General features: G+C 39.4%; 2 protein-coding genes across 4 annotated transcripts in view; one reads left to right on the forward strand and one right to left on the reverse strand.

Annotated features, from left to right (window-relative positions):
- Positions 1–17,338, forward strand: part of MTOR (mechanistic target of rapamycin kinase) — a 69,849-nt gene that overhangs the window by 20,694 nt on the left and 31,817 nt on the right. The window lies entirely within an intron of this gene.
- Positions 809–7,644, reverse strand: ANGPTL7 (angiopoietin like 7). Of its 2 annotated transcripts, none has more exons than XM_031062330.1 (5): positions 7,226–7,644; positions 5,528–5,628; positions 5,015–5,209; positions 3,607–3,805; positions 809–1,997 (listed from the first exon to the last, which is right to left on the reverse strand). In XM_031062330.1, the coding sequence occupies exons 1-5, from the start codon at positions 7,602–7,604 to the stop codon at positions 1,828–1,830; spliced, it is 1,044 nt and encodes a 347-aa protein (XP_030918190.1). In that variant the 5' UTR covers positions 7,605–7,644; the 3' UTR covers positions 809–1,827. The 2 variants fall into 2 exon arrangements, with proteins under 2 accessions (XP_030918190.1, XP_014165150.1); XM_014309675.2 differs by having other exon boundaries at positions 5,528–5,631.

A 17,338-nucleotide genomic window follows, 5' to 3' on the forward strand; every position in this document is an offset into this window, starting at 1 on the left:
TTAAAATTTCTCATCACATTCTGCTGATTTAGCTTAGATAGGTCTCATTGCTCTTATGTCAAATAGAAGATATTATAAATTGTGTTGTTTCTGAGCTTGGTGAGTGACGCAGATGTTAGCCTGAAATAACCCGCACAGGATTGATGCTAAACTACATGTCTTAAAATGGGAATCTCTATTCCATATCACAGAAATGTTAGCTCAGCTATTTGAGATGAACAAATTGATTTTGGTTGAGCAAAAACTTAACTTTGTCTTTATGCAGTGAATTTTTCAACCCTCCTACTTCCTTGGAATTGTGTTTTCCAATTTTTTTCTCCTGTATTATTTTTTCACCCTTCATTCTGCCTCATGTTATTGAGAAAAATACAGAATTCAGTGTATTTTTTTCTTGGTCTCAGTTGCTTATGCAGTTGTTTTCTTGCGTATCAAAAAGCAAGTTAAAGGAGCAAAGAATAGATGTAAAGCACACTTAAAAATGAAACAATTTATTAGAAATGAAAAAGTTTTAGAAACCTTTAAAAATCCATTATAGACCACAGTTAAAATAGTTCCAATTATAGTTCCACACAGTTGAAAATTGCATTATGAATATTCGAACATATGTAAATTCCCAAGACACCTTTATCTTCCATTTCACACAGGACTGAACAACCTAATCTAGATCTCAACTCTCTTCAAGGTGAATAAAAATGGATATATTGATTATAACGATCATTTTCCAACATATTCAAGCAATGGTAGGGCTGTAGGAGGAGTCTCATTCTTTTTTAACTGTTATCTTTAACACTGTGTTATGTGAGGGAGAAGTTTACTATTTTTGACAGACTCTCTCTAGGTAACTTCCACCTGGGAATTTGGAACAGATTTTGATACTCCTCATTCTGCTGTGTTAGCAAACATTCCCTTACAGTGAAATAACTTTTGGCACTTAGGGATTCTCTGGTGTGTACTCGTGTTCTGCTAATGAATACAGTGGTTTTAAGTGTTGGGGTTGAGTTCTTTGGCTTGCTAACCTGCTGCTCACTCTCAGCCTTTCTGACATACAGCATGTTTGTATTCTAACCTGAACACAGTTTGGGAACAGTCCAGAAAGTTGTTTTTCTAGTTTATCAGCATTTAGGTGATCTGTGTGGATAGAAGTAAACATTGGAGGGCCCATGGGACAAATCCTCCTCCAGTGTTACTGTTTGTTAGGGCAGCCTTCAGTGGGGATTATTTGAGGCAGCAGCAGGAGGTGGCAGTAAAAGGTCAGGGGAGAATCTGGACAATGCAAATTAACCCAACATTTTTGAGCTTTGCTCTTTCTTTTGTGGGTAAGTAAGCCACTTACTATACACTAAAGAAAAGTGCATCAGGGGCACTTCTGATTGATTCCTCTGGCTTGAAGTAAGTCTATAACATTTGTGGTTTGAGTGCTTCTTCAAAGAAGTTGCTTAGCAGTGCTTGCTCCAGACGCTGAAGGAAAGGAAGCCAAGAGGCTTTTGCTTTTCAGTCTCTGCCTATCTGGTTAATAGTACTAAGGCAACCCAGTAATCACACTGCTAGTGAAAACACACCCATAGGTTTTCTGAAGGTGCTATAAGTGCATTCAGTTCTAAGCTACTCTAACACAATATTTTTCCCTTTGGAAAGAGCCTGAAGAGGAGGAAACAAGCCTGAGTCCTGATAATACTGGTGGCTGTGACTGGTGTCAGCAGTGTTTGTGTACCTCACCAGTACATAGCTGTTGCATGTATTGGATGAAATGAAACATTATTTGCCTGTTTATTGCCCACCTTTTGCGTGGTGAAGTCATGTAGCTGTACAATCAAACATTGATTTCTTCTATGGTTTGAAATCCTCTGGCCTGATCTTCATCTCCACTCTCTTGAGGGAGTAGGTGGAGCCGTGCCATCCGTACCAGGTGATGCCATCCATGTTCTTGGTGTGCTCTCCTCGGCGGTAGTAGACCCCATTCAGGTTGGAATCTGTGCAGCAGTTGTACCAATATCCACCTTGTCAGGAAACATGACAGATTCCTGACATTAATTTATATTAATCATATTTATATCATTAGTTTATATTAATGGTTACTTCTTGTTCCAGAGGACAGTGAGCAGAGGGCTCTGATAGTTGAGGTTGCAGGTAAATTTAAAACTTAACATAGATATTTGGGAACTTAAAGGCATTACAGCTCTAAGTCAAATTAGTCCAGTAGCTTTTAATTTATTTGCTCATTCCTCTTAGAATATTTCCTTGATGTGTTTCTGACTCAGTGAATTAGCATAGGAAATGAATCTGGGTAATTCACTAGAGCATCTTAAGGTGTTCAAAAAGTTCCTGAACTCTCTGAGTATTTATTGAGACTGAGATCAACAGTTTTATTTGTATGTTGTGTGTGACACAATGGGGAAATTAAAGAGCAAGATGTAATGAAGATAATTATCTTTGACAGAACTCAAAGATACTAAATTAAATTAAGAGAACAACCTCTGAAATTAGAGGCTTGTAATAGGGTTGTAATAAATATCACAATAATAGGGTTGTAATAAAGATCACAAGTCAAGTGAATATGGAGGTGAATACAGGAGAAGAATTAGAGGTGCCTAATACTAGGATTTGAAAACTTACAAAAATATAAGTAAAAATAAGAACCTGATAGATGTTGAGGAATAATTTCCTGTCTCACTGTATTTTATCAGCATGCGAGATAGTCTGGCAGATACTATAATGCCTTGGGTAACTGTGTGTAGGGGAGAGCACACAGTTATTTTAAAAGTACTGATCTCTGTAATACACCGTCTGGTGTGGTGTTTAGGAAATGATGAACCTGACTCCCTGTTCTTAGAAGGTTAATTTATTATTTATGTATTATATTATATTAAAGAATGCTATACTAAAGCTATACTAAACTATACTAAAGAATACTTACAGAAGGCTTAACAAGATACTAATTAAAAATTTGACACTCTCCAGAGCCTTGACACAGCTGGACTGTGATTGGTCATTAAGTTAAAACAATTCACATGAAACCAATCAAACAATGACCAGTTGGAAAACAATCTCCAATTGTGATGTAATTAATGACTCAAGATCATGCTTTGTTAAAAGTATATAAGCTGAATGTCATGGTGACTACACCAGGTGCTAATACTCAAATCTGAGCACCTATTGGTTTGACTACAGCCTCCTGAAAAACTCACTTCCTTTTCAAACCATGACACTGGAGAACACACAAAATAAAAACCTTTTTTCTTCTTAGACCCTAATTATTGGAATATTACCAATATAGCCAGATGGGATGTGCCTGAGCTTGTCTGGCCCTCGGTGCTGAACCAAACAGTGGCACTGTGGTGTTTTCACCCCAGAGACACTTTTGGCTGGCTGGGTGCTGCAGCTGGGCACGTGGAGTTAAGTCCAGGCATGCAGGAGCTCTGGTGGTGGTGGGATGGACCCTCCTCTCTTAAGAGGAGCTGCTCCTTAGGTTTCCCTCTGGTGGAGAAGCTTTAAGGTGATGGTGAAGGACAGGGGTGGGTTCTGATGGAGGGTTTCCATCCAGAGCAACACCTAATCACGTATGTGTGTGTCACATCCAACCTCCCAGTGACATTTTGTGTGCTTTACCTTTCCGGAACTGGGCACAGTCATCCACACACTTGTCGTTGTCCTTGTCCTTTGTGCTGAAGGCTGTGTTGTTGTGGTAGCGCAGGGAATCCCGCCCGGTGTTGCCACTGTAGTTCCCCACAAAGAGCCTGTAGCTGTTGATTTCATTGCTCAGGGTGAACTGCCCATACTGGGCATAGCGTGTGTTACCTTCCCAGTCCTGCCCATAACAGGGGAGAAGAAATCAGTGCTGTTAGAACAGTTACAGAAAAGACCCAACATCCATGATTATATACATGTCTCAGACTGCAGAAACTGCTCTGTTAAGGCAAAGGAACTTTCCAGAGCAAAGCATGAAACTTCCAAGTTTTATCTGAACTAGTATTGTACAATCTGTAGGAAACAGATTGTGTAGTTCTGGTGTAGTTCCCCACAAACAGCCTGTAGCTGTTTAATTCATTGCTCAGGGTGAACTGCTGGTATTGTAGCGTGTGTTACCTTCCCAGTCCTGCCCACAGCAGAGGAGAAGTCAGTGCTGTTAGAACAGTTAGGAAAAAGACCCAACATCCATGATTATATACATGTCTCAGACTGCAGAAACTGCTCTGTTAAGGCAAAGGAACTTTCCAGAGCAAAGCATGAAACTTCCAAGTTTTATCTGAACTAGTATTGTACAATCTGTAGGAAACCTGATGTGCAGCTCTTGCATTCATTATCCTTGTGTCAGCATGCTGCCTCAAATAATTTTTTTCCTCTCTGAAACAGTGACTTTTAGATATTAAATGTCAGTGTCATATTTTCTGAAAAATCTCTTTGCCAGGATTTCTTCTCCTGGGAAGATGAGAAGCCTCAGAGAAAAAACAATATTATCTCATTTGCTTCTCCCTGTTTTGCTGCTTTGGAATGTGGTTTGGAGATTGTTCACCAGCAGGTGATTGTTTGATTGGTTTCATGTGAATTGTTCTTACTTAATGACCAATCACCATCAGCTGTGTCAGACTTTGAGGAGTCAGTCCTGAGTTTTTCATGATAATTCTTGTTAAGTCTTCTGTCTGTATCTTTCTCTATTTTTTTAGTATAGTTTTAGTATAATATAATATAATATAATATAATATAATATAATCCTTCTGAGAACATGGAGTCAGATTCCTCATCTCTCCCCTCATCCTGGGGACCTCGCAAACTCAACAATTAAGCCTTTCAGTTTATACATATCCCATCCCTCAAAGCTGTTGTACCAACTATAAACTAGTCTAAGTCAAATCCAGGCCTTTAACAGACTGGAGAAATTGAGGGTAACACAATGCAAATTCTTGCCTGTAATTAAAGCATGCAAATTCTTTGGGCCTCCTAAAAAGATAGGAGATGGTATCTGGTACTGGGGAATAAAAAAGCCTTTTGCTGCTGAAATTAAGAGTTTATTAATTACCTCCAACTCTACTCGCAGAACAGTGGGGCGTCTTGAAAGTCTGTAGATATTTTCATTTCCCAGCCAAAAATCTCCCTTAATATTGCCAAATCCTTCCTTGTATTGTTTCCAGTCCCTATTGAACGATGTCAAACCAACTTTACGTCTTTGGATGACAGTCCAGCCACCTCCATCTGTCTCCATGTCACAGAACACCTGCAATAGGAAAAAAGGCAGCGGTTACTTGTCAGTAGCCTTAGGAAGGTTCAGTTCTCTTAACACAGGACATTATTTTAGATTTCACAACCTGAAGAAACTTCTATGGCAAAAAATTATTAGATAAACCTTTTTTCTATTTTCTCTCTTAAATATACATAGACTCTTTCCATCCTTTTAAGTTTGCTTACATAAAGATGCTGATGGAAGTGCAGAGTACCAAAACTTAGTGTGTGTTGTTTTCATCTCTGTAAAGAGGTATTTCTTGATTATATTTTAAAAGACATGTAATATACGTTGTGTACTGAATAGCCTTACCTCCAGATCTGGAATTCCCAAAAATTCATCAGGAGGTAACTTGTAAACACCAGAAATTCTGTAGTTCCTCTGGTAAAGTGATGAGCAGTCATAAACAGCATCTACTTGAATCAGAACCAGAAAGTGAGAATCTGAGCAGCAAGAACTCCTCTTCTGTGAAGGTGCTTTCTGTAAAGTTTAGTTTGTAGTACAAGAAGTAATGAAGAAGGCTTTCCACAGGTCTAATATTTTCCTGAAATGGCATTGTGAGGAGTGTATGTGTTGGCAAAAGGTGTTGTAACACTGGGATTTTGTGATTTTTATTAATTGATTTATTTTAATTTTTTTAACCTCTGCTATGCAAAAAAACACCTCTGCTTTCTCATCACATTGCCACTGTGTGTCTGTGCTGGAAAGTATATTTGCTGACCCCCTAGTAAGTAATAAAGACTGATCCAATGAAATGGCCAAGCCTGCTGTGAGGTGCCTGTTTTGAGTGTGTGAACAGGTTGGCCAAGTTTGTGGGTGAGGGATATTTGTTCAGCCCTTTCTGCACTGGCATCTGTGACAGAGAAAGTGCTTTTTAATTTTTTTAACTGCAGTCACTCAGTCTGTGAAAGCCTCTTTTCCTCCTGGTGCAGGAGCTGGCTTGAAGATGGTAAAATGCATAGCTGTTTTGAGGAGGATAAGTGAGCTGAAGCAAGGCTTTATAATGTCTGACAGGTTTCAAAAATGTCTCTTACCTGGTGAGGTGAGAAACATCTGTCTTAAATACCTTCTGGGCCAGTTTCTGCTGTGTTTAACTGTTTTTTCTTCAGCTTCACAGAGGCTTGTTATAATGTAACTTTTTTTTAAGGCCTATTGTAAATAGTGATGTGTCAGAACTAACCAGGTGGAACTATTTGAGAGGAAGAATTAAGTAAATAGATTTAGAAGTTCTTCCTTAATGTTAAAAAAAAAACAAAGTCTTTTGGCAAACCCAGTTGAGACTGAGACAATTTAAGCTCTTTGCAGTGAATTTCATTTGAAAAGTCAGCAAAGAGGATGCTTTTTTGTAGAAGTGCCTTTACAGGTAGCTGACCTAAAAATGCACCTGCATTCCACATTGAGTACAGGCCTGTGCAATCACTGTGTGCAGTGACATTTTCCCTCAGGGAAGAGAATTTTGAAGAATTTAACTGTGGTCTGGCTAGGTATAAATCACAGTTTGTATTCTATATCACAATTTGTATTCAATGTACAGCCTTGAATTTTTAAGAGTTATCATTAAAAAATAATGTATCGCTCTTTTTTTTTACTCTGGTTCAGAGATAGTCATAAAGATACAATTACAATTCTTTCATAATTCCTGGAGAGCATTTCTAATTGTTTTAACAATTTCTAGTCTCTTGTCAGCACTGTGAGCTCAGAGGTTATTACTGCCAGAGCCATTCTCTTACCAAGCCAGCTCCCCTTCTTTTAGGATTGCTAGTGTAGTGCTCAGAAAATGAAATATTAGAGTGTAGAAACCTGTTCAGTTTCTGCACTCCTTAAAAACAGACATAGATATAAAAATACAGATGGAGAAATTCAAGCTACTTTCCTCAGGGTCACTGCCTAAGCAGCAGTTTTCAGTGTGCATGCTTGCTAACCACGTTAGCAGGACATGCTAGCCCTAGGAACCCATCACCAGTTGTGCATGGAGAGGTGTATCTGGGAGCTTGGTGACTCCCTCCTTACCAGCTGATGTTTGTGTGACCATCTGAGCTGCCTGCAGCTGCATGATGTCTATCTGGTTGTTCATTTGGGAGTATTTGCTCTCGGCGTCGATGAGGCGCGACTCCATCTGCTTGGTGCTCCCCTCCAGCTCCATCACCTGCATCACCACGTTCACCCAGTCCCCTTCCTGCTTCTTGCTCAGCTCCTGCAGCATTCTGCTCAGGTTGGCTACCTGCAGCTTGAGCTCCTTGATCTCCTCACAGCAGCCTGGCATCTTCAGCTGCACATTCCCATTGCTCATTCTCCTCTTGGGAGGTTTGTGCAGCAGAGCTGGGTAAATCACCACAGACACAGTGACAATGCAGAGCCATGCCAGCTGAACCCTGGGTCTTGCTGGCATTTTTGCTTACAGCAACAGAAACCTTCCAGCTGACTGCAGTAGGCTGAATGCAGCTGGGGTAGGTATAAAATTTCCTGCAGCAGCCTGGTACCTTCCTTGCTTCCAATGAAGTGAGGCTCTGAAGGTGGAGCCTGAGGAAGTGGCTTTTTTTTCAAACACCTCCTGTCAGAGTCTATGCACTTTGGAAGTCAGTCTCTAAGCATCTTATATACTATTTTTCTGTTTACCTCCACCCCCCTGAAACTATGAAGAGCTTGGTGGCCCCTCCCAGTTCATCTGTTCCTATCAGGTATTTACAGGGTGAAATTGGAACAGGCTTCAGCCAGGAAGGGTTGGGAAGAGCAGGAGAGGCTTCCCTCAGTTCTGTCTTGAAGGGGTGTAGGAGAGGGCTAGGAAATGAGAAGAATTTCCAGCAATTATTGCCTGTTGGATTGGAGCCCTCTTGGTGACTAGTTCTGGCATTTAAATAACATGAGAGCATTAGAGATCCAGAATGTGAAAAGACTGTTCAAAATGGGTGAGTTTATAGAAGTTCAAGGAAGGTGCTATACTAAAATTCTGAACTGTTAAAAGATATAAAAGAGGAGGGGAAGTTGCCATCTCAGTCAGCTGAGACTGGACTAATACTCTGAACATCTAAAAGTTTAAGATCTAAAATCTACTGTTTATGTAACGATGGATATTTTTATTTAACTCGCTAGAAGGTAGCCCTGGCTGCTACAAGTCCTACTAAACCCCAGAAGTTGTAGGGGGTAACTCTATGATTGCATTATTTCTTAATTTAGGCAGTATTTTAGCAAATCAGTTAGTTAAGCATCTAATCCTCTTTCTCTGGATACTGGGTTCTCTGCACTATTAATGTTGTAAAATCCACTGCTGTTTCTTTAGAAATGGGATATCTGAGGGTGAGATGAAATGAAATCTGCAGAATGTGTAAGTAAAAACTCACTCCTCTGTTTATTCATAGTGGGCAAGTGAAAGGACATTAAGCAATGGTGAGAGTCTGTGTAAAATTGACACAGGGTGGTTGTTTTTACAGGCAATGGGATCTAACTCCAGTGTTAGGGAGGCCAGTTTATGAATAGGATTTTTAGAGGAAAATCCATGGTTAATTAAAATATCCATAGTTACATAAACAGTAGATTTTAGAGTAAATCTTAAATTTTTAGATGTTCAGAGTATAGTCCAGTTCTCAGCTGGCTGAGGTGGCAACTTCCCCTCCTCTTTTATATCTTTTAACAGTTCAGAATTTTAGTATAGCAGCTTGATGTCCAAATAAAACCATCTTCTCAGCTGGCTGAGGTGGCAACTTCCCCTCCTCTTTTATATCTTTTAACAGTTCAGAATTTTAGTATAGCAGCTTGATGTCCAAATAAAACCATCTCAGCAAAGGTGCAGCCTTTTCCAGAAGGTCTGCAGGCTTATTTCTAGATCCTTCTGGATCAGTTTTTCCTCCTCAGGCCAGCTGCTCTGTAATTCCCCAACATGTGGGTTCTTGCATCTTCCTGCAAAATTTCTGATTATGATAATGGGCAGAAATAAGATGAAATAAAGGATTAAATGCCTCATGTATCTGCTCCTTGCATAAATGCTGTGAAAGCTTCTTGATGTCCGAGGAAACAAAAGAAATCTTGCACTTCTTACAAAGGACATAAGCACAAACCCAACTGACACACACTATCCCATCTTGGCTTCTTTTGCTGATCCAAAGTGGCTGCAGGATTTCTGCTTGATTAGGAACCATTAGAAAAGCCTTGCTGACCTGACATTTGCTTTTAAAGAAATAGAAAGCACAATTGCTTGTTGCTGCAGTTTCTCGCCCTCCTCAGCTCTGATACACTTGTTGCTTGGTGCTTTGTTGTTGCCTCTGATTCTCACTGGGGCTGGCTGATAGTTTTTGTCCAAAACAAACCCACAAAAGTGTGAAGATGTTGAGAGATGAAATCATCAAAGCGCTGCAGGAGTGAAATATGAATCCAGGTGTCTTGTAAACCTGAATTTTCATAGAGAAGGAAGAGGGAATCTTTATGAGGAGGTCAGAATTAGAGCTCTCCAAACAAGCAGTTGTCTTGTGGGTGACTGACTGCCTGTGTGCTGTGCCCAAGAGAAAACAACTGAGTCTGTTGTGTCAGCTAGTGAGGCCGCTGTGTGGGATTGGTGAGCTGAGATGTTGCCAGAGATTTGCAAGTACAATTTGTTTAAAGCACAGAGGGTACCTCCAGAGCAGACCATAGGCTTCAGTCAATTTTTGTCATGGACATTCCAGAAACCTTCCATAGCAAAATTGCTTTTTATACTTCAGACTAGAAAGTGCCACTGCACACAGATGAAAGCCTGACCTTTTTGTTCTGCCTCTAATCCTGTCTGAGCCCTCTTCCAGCTGGAGCTTCTGTGATTCCCAGAGGCAAATTCTTCACTGGCTTCCTGAGATGAGAAACATGTTTTTGTCAAAGTTGGAACAGAAAATAGGACAGGCCAGACTCTGCTTCTCTGCCCCAAAGGGCCACCCTGCTAACACCCCCATTGTGTTACACTTCAGTCCATTCTGCTGCTGCTCCCACTCACCGTAACTCTCTGTCTTGGACAGATGTGGAAGAGGGGAGCCACTTGTAGGTCCATGCATTCCCTCTTTATACAAATTTTGAAAGGATCCAAGATTCAATTGAACACACATGTTACCAAACACCACAAAAAGACCTCCAAATCCCTTCTCTAAACTGGAATTTAATTGGAAATAAGACAGCCAGGGTTTTATTTTGGATTCAGCTTCTAATTTGAGTATCCAAATGCAAACCATCTTTCTTCCAGGTACTTTGATTTACCTGTTTTAAAAGAGAGTACTTTGATCTGTGTAAGAGGGTGACAACAGACATATTGTGCAGGAACAGAAAAGCACAAATCTTCCCATCTGTTATTATTTTAGAGAAAACATTCTAAGAGATTTGGGCAGAGATATCCCTTGGCAGAGATATCAGCCTTAGTGGAATTTGACTTCTTTATGAATATTTGAAAGATGGGTCTTTCCCAGTTTCATGGAGAGCTGAATATGGTCACTGAGGTAGCAATAGCTACAGATGTAGGATAGTAATTCTCAGGTTAGGTCAGTAGTTGGAGCTGACAAAAGCTGTTTTGCAGTTCTGTACTGTTCTACTTAGGATTTGAATTCAGGATCCTGGTGCATTTTGTAAAGAGGTAAAGTTTAGGGCATAACTGAGGAGAAATTAGTTCCATGATTACTGAGTGGGTCCTGTTCTTTCCTTTCCCCAATAGTGATGGAGAAATTGAGCATCATTTGGCCTGAAATCCATCACCCTTGTTTTCCTCCATTATGTTTTGTATGTGGGAATACTGTGGTACATGGTAGCTAAAAAGACAAGATCATAAAGTCAAGAACATGAAAAATCCTTTTTGACTTTATTCATGATGTAATTCTGAAGTGGTTGGGAGAACTGAGGCTAATCATGGTTTCAATTTGTATGTGCCGTGTGTTTATAATGGTGATTGATGTTACTAAATTCAAATATATCATTATTACTTGATTAGAACCAGTTTTCTCCTGTCCCTGGAGGGCCAGATGAAATTAGAGGTGAGTTTAAATGCTTGCCTTCTCTGGGAAGCTGTTCTGGCAGGTGTATGCAAAGCTGAGACAAGAAGAAGAGCTCAGTGCCCTGTGGCTATTTATTTGGTAGCCATTCCTTGCAAACCCTTTAATATGCATCTGGCAAATGCTTAGATCTGAAATTCCTGGTGCTTGCTGAGGTGGCAAAGGCTCTCATCAGCTCTCAGCTGGCCCATTGTGGAGTCCACGCTGTTCTGTTCTGCTTTTCCCTCTCAGGAGGTGTGAAACTGTTCACCTTTGGCTTTGGAGATGCTCATAAATGCTCCAACATTTACTCTACTATAGCTTTATGGTCAAATAAAAACATTTGTGGTTTTATTTTGAACCAGGATTGTGTTGTAAATCTCTGAAATTATATGGGACAGGTGGAACAGGAGAGAGGGCCTGATAAGAAACAAAACACTGCTACTTCCTGCTTTCTTTTGGGATTTGTGATTTCTTTTTTCATTTAAGGCATCCCCTCTTTGCATAACCAATACACAAAGACTGGCTCTGTGTTTCACTTTTTTTTGCTAAATATCTTACTTAGCAATATTTTCTTCTCTGCTTTCTGGCTAATAAAAAATAGGTGCTACAGTAGGTGATTCCTTTTGCAGCCTGAGCAGCAGGGTTAGCTAAGAAATTTATTGTAACATTTTTCACTGATTTTTTCTTTCAAAACTGATTAATGTTTTTATTTGGTTTGCAAGCATTTATATGAAGATTGGGAATTTGGATGCCTGTGAGCAATGTGGTGTCTCCTTGTTGGAAGCCAAAGGGGCTGCTCTGGCCTGGAAGCACTCAGTCACCACAACTCTGTATTGAAAACATTTCTTTCCTGGTATCAGTTTCTCAAACATATTTGTTCCCAGAATGATAATATTTTTTAGTGGCATGATGGACATGCATTGGTTTTTTGAGATTTCTTGAGTCAAGGACTGGGGAATGCCTCAAGACAAATAAATAAATCATAGAACTGGGGAAAATGGCCATCAAAGCCAATTCCTTTTGCCAGAGGATTATCTGTTCCCCCAAGTCTCCACAAAGCAGCAGTGCCTTCCAATCCTAGAAGCAGCTCTCAGCAATTCTTCAGAAGGAAAAACAAGCTTGGCTGAATCTGGTAAAATCTGCCATATTAGAGAATCTTTCTAAGCAAACTTGGGGAGACTGAAAAAAATAAGATGTTATCTACTTGTCTAGATTCTGCATACAAGAGTCTTTATTGCAAAAATAAAGTTTCTTTATTATGTTTGGGATGCATTCTGGCAATAGGAAATGTGTGTGCTCCCTCATGGATAAGTTTGGGATTGCTTGAGAAGGCTCTATTAAAATAAAGGGTTTCTTCTATTCTTCTAATTTTTATGAGAAGATGAGGGAAGTCTGGTTGCTTCTGAGTTCTTGAAAATTTAATATATTTTGAGTGACAGAGAATATTGTTAATATAAAAGATAATGGAAGACTGGAAATCTCCCAGGACTGTATAAAAGAGAACATTTCTAGTAAATACAACACATTTGTGCCTTGGGTTTGTAGGGGAGAAAAGCCCATCATTTGTGTTCTCTTCCCACTGAACACAGTAAAGTTGGTGTAGTGTTTTGGTTTGCCAATTTAAGATTTCTCCAATTTTAAGATTTCCCAACCAATGCTGATGAATGTTGCAGGTTTGGTGTTGGTTAATCACCAATGCAGGTTAATCACTCCTTGCTGTGAGGTAGGATTTTGATTCCCAGTTAATCTCTGCTTTCTGTTTAAATAACCTTTAAAATATACAAGTAATAGGAGTATATTTCTCTTAAGTATTGTTCTTTTTTGTGATTCTAGCTCAGTGTACATGTAACCCCTACAGTTTGGATATCTGAATAATCAAGCAGTAGGTTTATGTAGCTTTTCACTACTAATAAAATTTGAAGATTTAAAATTTTTTGACCAAGATTTTTATATTAGGAAGTTTGTCAAGGGCAGTCACTTTTTATAGGGATAGACTGACATAGCAATTGGAAAATGTTTTTCATCAGAAGGCTTGTTTACATTTTAATATCCCACTCATCATGATCAAGTGCTCCAAATAGGTCAGGGTTGGACCTGATTCTGACTACAGTACAGATACTGTTTAATAAACAGGGGGGAAATTTTAATTATATTGTTCGGCATAATCTAATTATGCAGTGAGCTGAACTCATACCAAACTTTAGTGATAAGAATTAGTTTTGCAACTGATTTATGCTCATTTAGAGGGAAAGTATAAGGGTCTTCTGTTGTTTTGTTGATTTTGCTAATCACTTTGTTTATTGAATAAAATGTGAAATGAAATGGGTATTAAGCACTGAAATTAGTGCATTAGTTCAAAGTATATAAAAGTCTAGTTGATATGACTTAGGAAGTCTTGTTATTTCTGTGATCTCCCACTTGAAAGCATGGGACAGCTCTGTCTTGAAATAGCTTCAGTATATTTTAGTAAGTATGTTAGCATTGAAAATTTTAAAATAATTTTAAAATCTTTCCCTTCAGCATTAGTACTAGAAGCTCTGCTGGCCCATAGCAGGCAGTAGAGCTGAATACTTGGGTGTTTCCTGGGAGATATTATCAGTGACCTACCAAACCTATACCTAAAAATTTCTAAAATGTTCTAAATGCCCTAAAAATGTTCTTTTACACCCTCCTGCCAAGCCTTCAAGCAGGAGATAGTGGTGGAGTTTTTTCTAGCTTTTTAACAGAAATGAACTGATGAATATGTTCTTCCCTCAGTGGATATGGAGAGCAACTGATCTTTTTCTTTAATATTAAACTTAACATTATTCTGAACTAGGAATAATTGCAAGGACATCTGTGAGTAAACAAAGATTTCATTTACTGTCCAGCAGCTTAGCCAACAGCATTGGCTCTCATATCTTGAGAGATGTTTTCCCACCTTCTCCTTCAATCCAGAGAGATTTTATAATTATCTTTTTCCCGATAGAAGGAGAAATCCATCCCCTTGATTCTAATCCAGTAAACTGCCCTGATTTCCAGCAGCAACACTGTGGCTAAAAACCCCTGGCAACTCTGCCTGGCTGGAATATGAGCCCTCGGGGCCTTTTCTGAATGCCTGGATGCTTTTCTGCAGTGTTTTTGTTTCTGTTCAGTCTCCAGCATGGTGGCTAGAAAACAGCTCTGTAGTGCTTTTAAGAGTGTTCTGACATTTAGGAAGATTCTGTCTGAGCACAGACTGCTCAGGTCTGCAGGGACAGGAGCAATGCCTTCATGGAAGGAAGGTGAAAGAGAAGGAAAATACAGAATGTTTTATTTTCTTAATGTGTGTTTTGAATGTACCAGGTTAAAATGGTGTGTATACAAAATAGGCTGGGACCACATTGTATTTGTGGGGTGCCCTGATGAAGGAAGGAATGATGAATCTGACTCCATGTTCTCAGAAGGCTAATTTATTATTTTATGATACTATATTATATTAAAGAATACTATACTAACTATACTAAAGAATACAGAAAGGATACTTACACAATGCCAAGAAGATAATAATGAAAACTTGTGACTCTTTCCAGAGTCTCAACATAGCTTGGCCCTCATTGGCCAAAGAGTCAAAATAATTCACAGCAGACTCCAATGGAACAATCACCTGTGGGTAAACAATCTCCAAACACATTCTACATGTGAGCACAACACAGGAGAAGCAAATGAGATCAGAATTGTTTTCCTTTTTCTCTAAGGCTTCTCAGCTTCCCAGGGGAAAAATCCTGGGTGAAGGGATTTTTCAGAAAATGTGAATGCCACAGGAGTGAAGAGTCCCAACATTTACTGCTTTTGCAGAAATGTCCTGAGCACAGGGAAAAGCAGCTGCTGGGAGAGGCTTATCCCAGTCAGAGGCTGTGAAAAATGCCAATCACTTGTTTTTAAAATTTTAGAAGTTTAATAGTAATAAAATGGTTATAAAAATAATATCATTAGAGTAATAATAATTTGGATAATTTGGATTAGGACAATATGACACAATAAAAACAAAGAGTTAGGGACAGTCTGGGTATCTCTTTCTGGGCAAAATAAGACCCAAAAAGGACCCACGTTAACAGAGGATTAACCCTTAAAAGCAACAGCCTGTTGCATATTCATACACCTCATCCATTCAAACACAGGATTCTGTCTGGGCAGTGTCAGCTTCTTCCTCTGAATCCTGACCACATCTTCAGAGCTGATCAAGGCAGGAAGAAGTTCGTTTCTTCTGATAAGGGAGCAATCAATTCTCTTTTTCTGAAAGATTCAGGTGTCCTGTGGCTGCTGTCTGGTGTGAGTCCTTTCTTTAGAAAAATATCTTACATAACACAGTTTCTATTTTAACATTATGTTATAACCCAAAACTATATTCAATACATTACTTCAGAAAATTAATGCAGCATAACTTTCTAACATAACACATATAATATTGATTTGAATATTTGCAGAAAGCCAATCATAAAATACGCATTTTTCACAGAGGCTTATCCTAGTCCACAGTATTACCTGTCACTGCTCACTGTGTTGTAGATAATTTGTTACAGGAGAGTAATTTATGATTATTAACAACTGCTGCTGTGTATTCTTGTAAATCAAAGTCTTTCTCCTTTCCCTCCCCGTCTTTTCCTTCCCTTTGCTTAAACCTAACCATAAATAGATTTGAGACAGTTAATTCTGCTTTGGACAGTCAAGAAAGTAAGAAACAAAAGGAGTACTTGAAAGCACCAGGAAGTGGCAGAAGAGCATTACTAATTGTCAGATAATAAAAGAAAATGGTCAGTTTTGTCAGGAAGTGTTGTCAAGAAAGATGACTTGGAAGTAATTAACTGTCTGACATGCTGGAATGTGTCTGCCAATGGCTCTTTAAGTCATCAGCTCATGAAATGTGACAGCCATTTATCACTTTCATGAGGCTGCTGCCAAGCTTTCCCTTGGGAAACTAGCTGGACTTAGTGTGGACTACTTTGTTAAAAAAAATGACATGGGTCAGTTTTAGGTGCTTCCTATTATTGGGTGCCAGTCATCTTGAACTGTGATAATGGTGTATTCTTAGTCTGGCTAAATCTGATTTTAGTTCAACCAATCCGAAGGGCCAGTATCCGGGAGTATTTTACTTAACCTTCACAGGTACCCAGAGTATGTCTGGGAGCTTGATTCTTTACTTATCAGGAAAGGAGGCTTCCAGAGACAGAAGAAATGTAGCACTCATTTGAAAAAAGATCCCCTTTTTTTGTCTGTGTATTATTTCCTTCAATACTTTAGGTTTGCTTCTCTTTAGTGATCCCCTGCCTTCTTATAAGGGGAAGTCATGGAGCCATTCTGATGATGGCAGGCAGGAAAGAGCATTTCTGAGAGCTGCCTGTGTCTGTGGTCCTATTCAAAGACCACTGAAAGTCTCTTTGCACTGCTCTCTGTTACCATGTTTTGTTTTGTTAATTATGCTGTTTCCATTCTATAGAAACCCAGAGCACTGAGAATATTTCTGTGTCTGCTCTGGGGTGCCCTGACCCCCAGGGCAGCACTGACTTTGACCCTCATTCATGGAGAAAGTTTCCTAAACTCCAGCATAGACTGGAATCCATAAAAGTGTGAAATAGATTCTAGAGAGCAGTGTAGGTGGATCAGTTGTGAGAAATTGAGGTTTTGGGATTTTTAGTGTGTTGTGGATGGCAGCAAGATGGAGGGCACAGGGTGTTGTCCTGGGTTTCTTCTTCATGCTTCTTCTTCCTCCTTCTTCATGGGTTTGGGTGGCATTTTGTAATTGGGCAGAGAAGTCTGCATTGCAGCTCTTTGGGATCAGTTATTGGGTTAAAAGGGAAAATAATCCAGGTGTCAGCTCTTAATTGGACAGTTTAGTCTGAAAAGCCCTTGTACCAAGAGACTGTTGGCCATTTTGTGCCTTCTAATGAAAAGCTGCAGAACTCACAGCAGTGAGACTGTTTTACTGATAAGAAATAATAAACACCTGAGTGTGAACATGAACTACTGTCTCAGTGCCTTCAATCCAGACCCAGAGACACCCACAACTGGGACCCCCCCCACCATTCCAAACATTAATTAATATTGGGCTGTAGGATGTGTTGTAGGTGCTCAGGTGTTGTGATGTTGCTTTGAACAATTTGCATTTCTGGTTTTCCAGTCAGTAGGGAAA

Source organism: Geospiza fortis, unplaced genomic scaffold, assembly GCF_000277835.1.
Source record: "Geospiza fortis unplaced genomic scaffold, GeoFor_1.0 scaffold132, whole genome shotgun sequence".
In the NCBI taxonomy this organism is placed as follows: Eukaryota; Metazoa; Chordata; class Aves; order Passeriformes; family Thraupidae; genus Geospiza; species Geospiza fortis.

Bases quoted from the DNA above. Each gene is read 5' to 3' on its own strand.
- ANGPTL7 (XM_014309675.2), bottom strand. From the start codon at position 7,604: ATGCCAGCAAGACCCAGGGTTCAGCTGGCATGGCTCTGCATTGTCACT. The intron at 3,806-5,014 runs GTAATTAATAAA...TGTTATGGGCAG, and splicing joins TTCTGCGAGTAGAGTTGGAG to GACTGGGAAGGTAACACACG. The intron at 1,998-3,606 runs GTAAAGCACACA...TTTCCTGACAAG, and splicing joins CTGTGCCCAGTTCCGGAAAG to GTGGATATTGGTACAACTGC.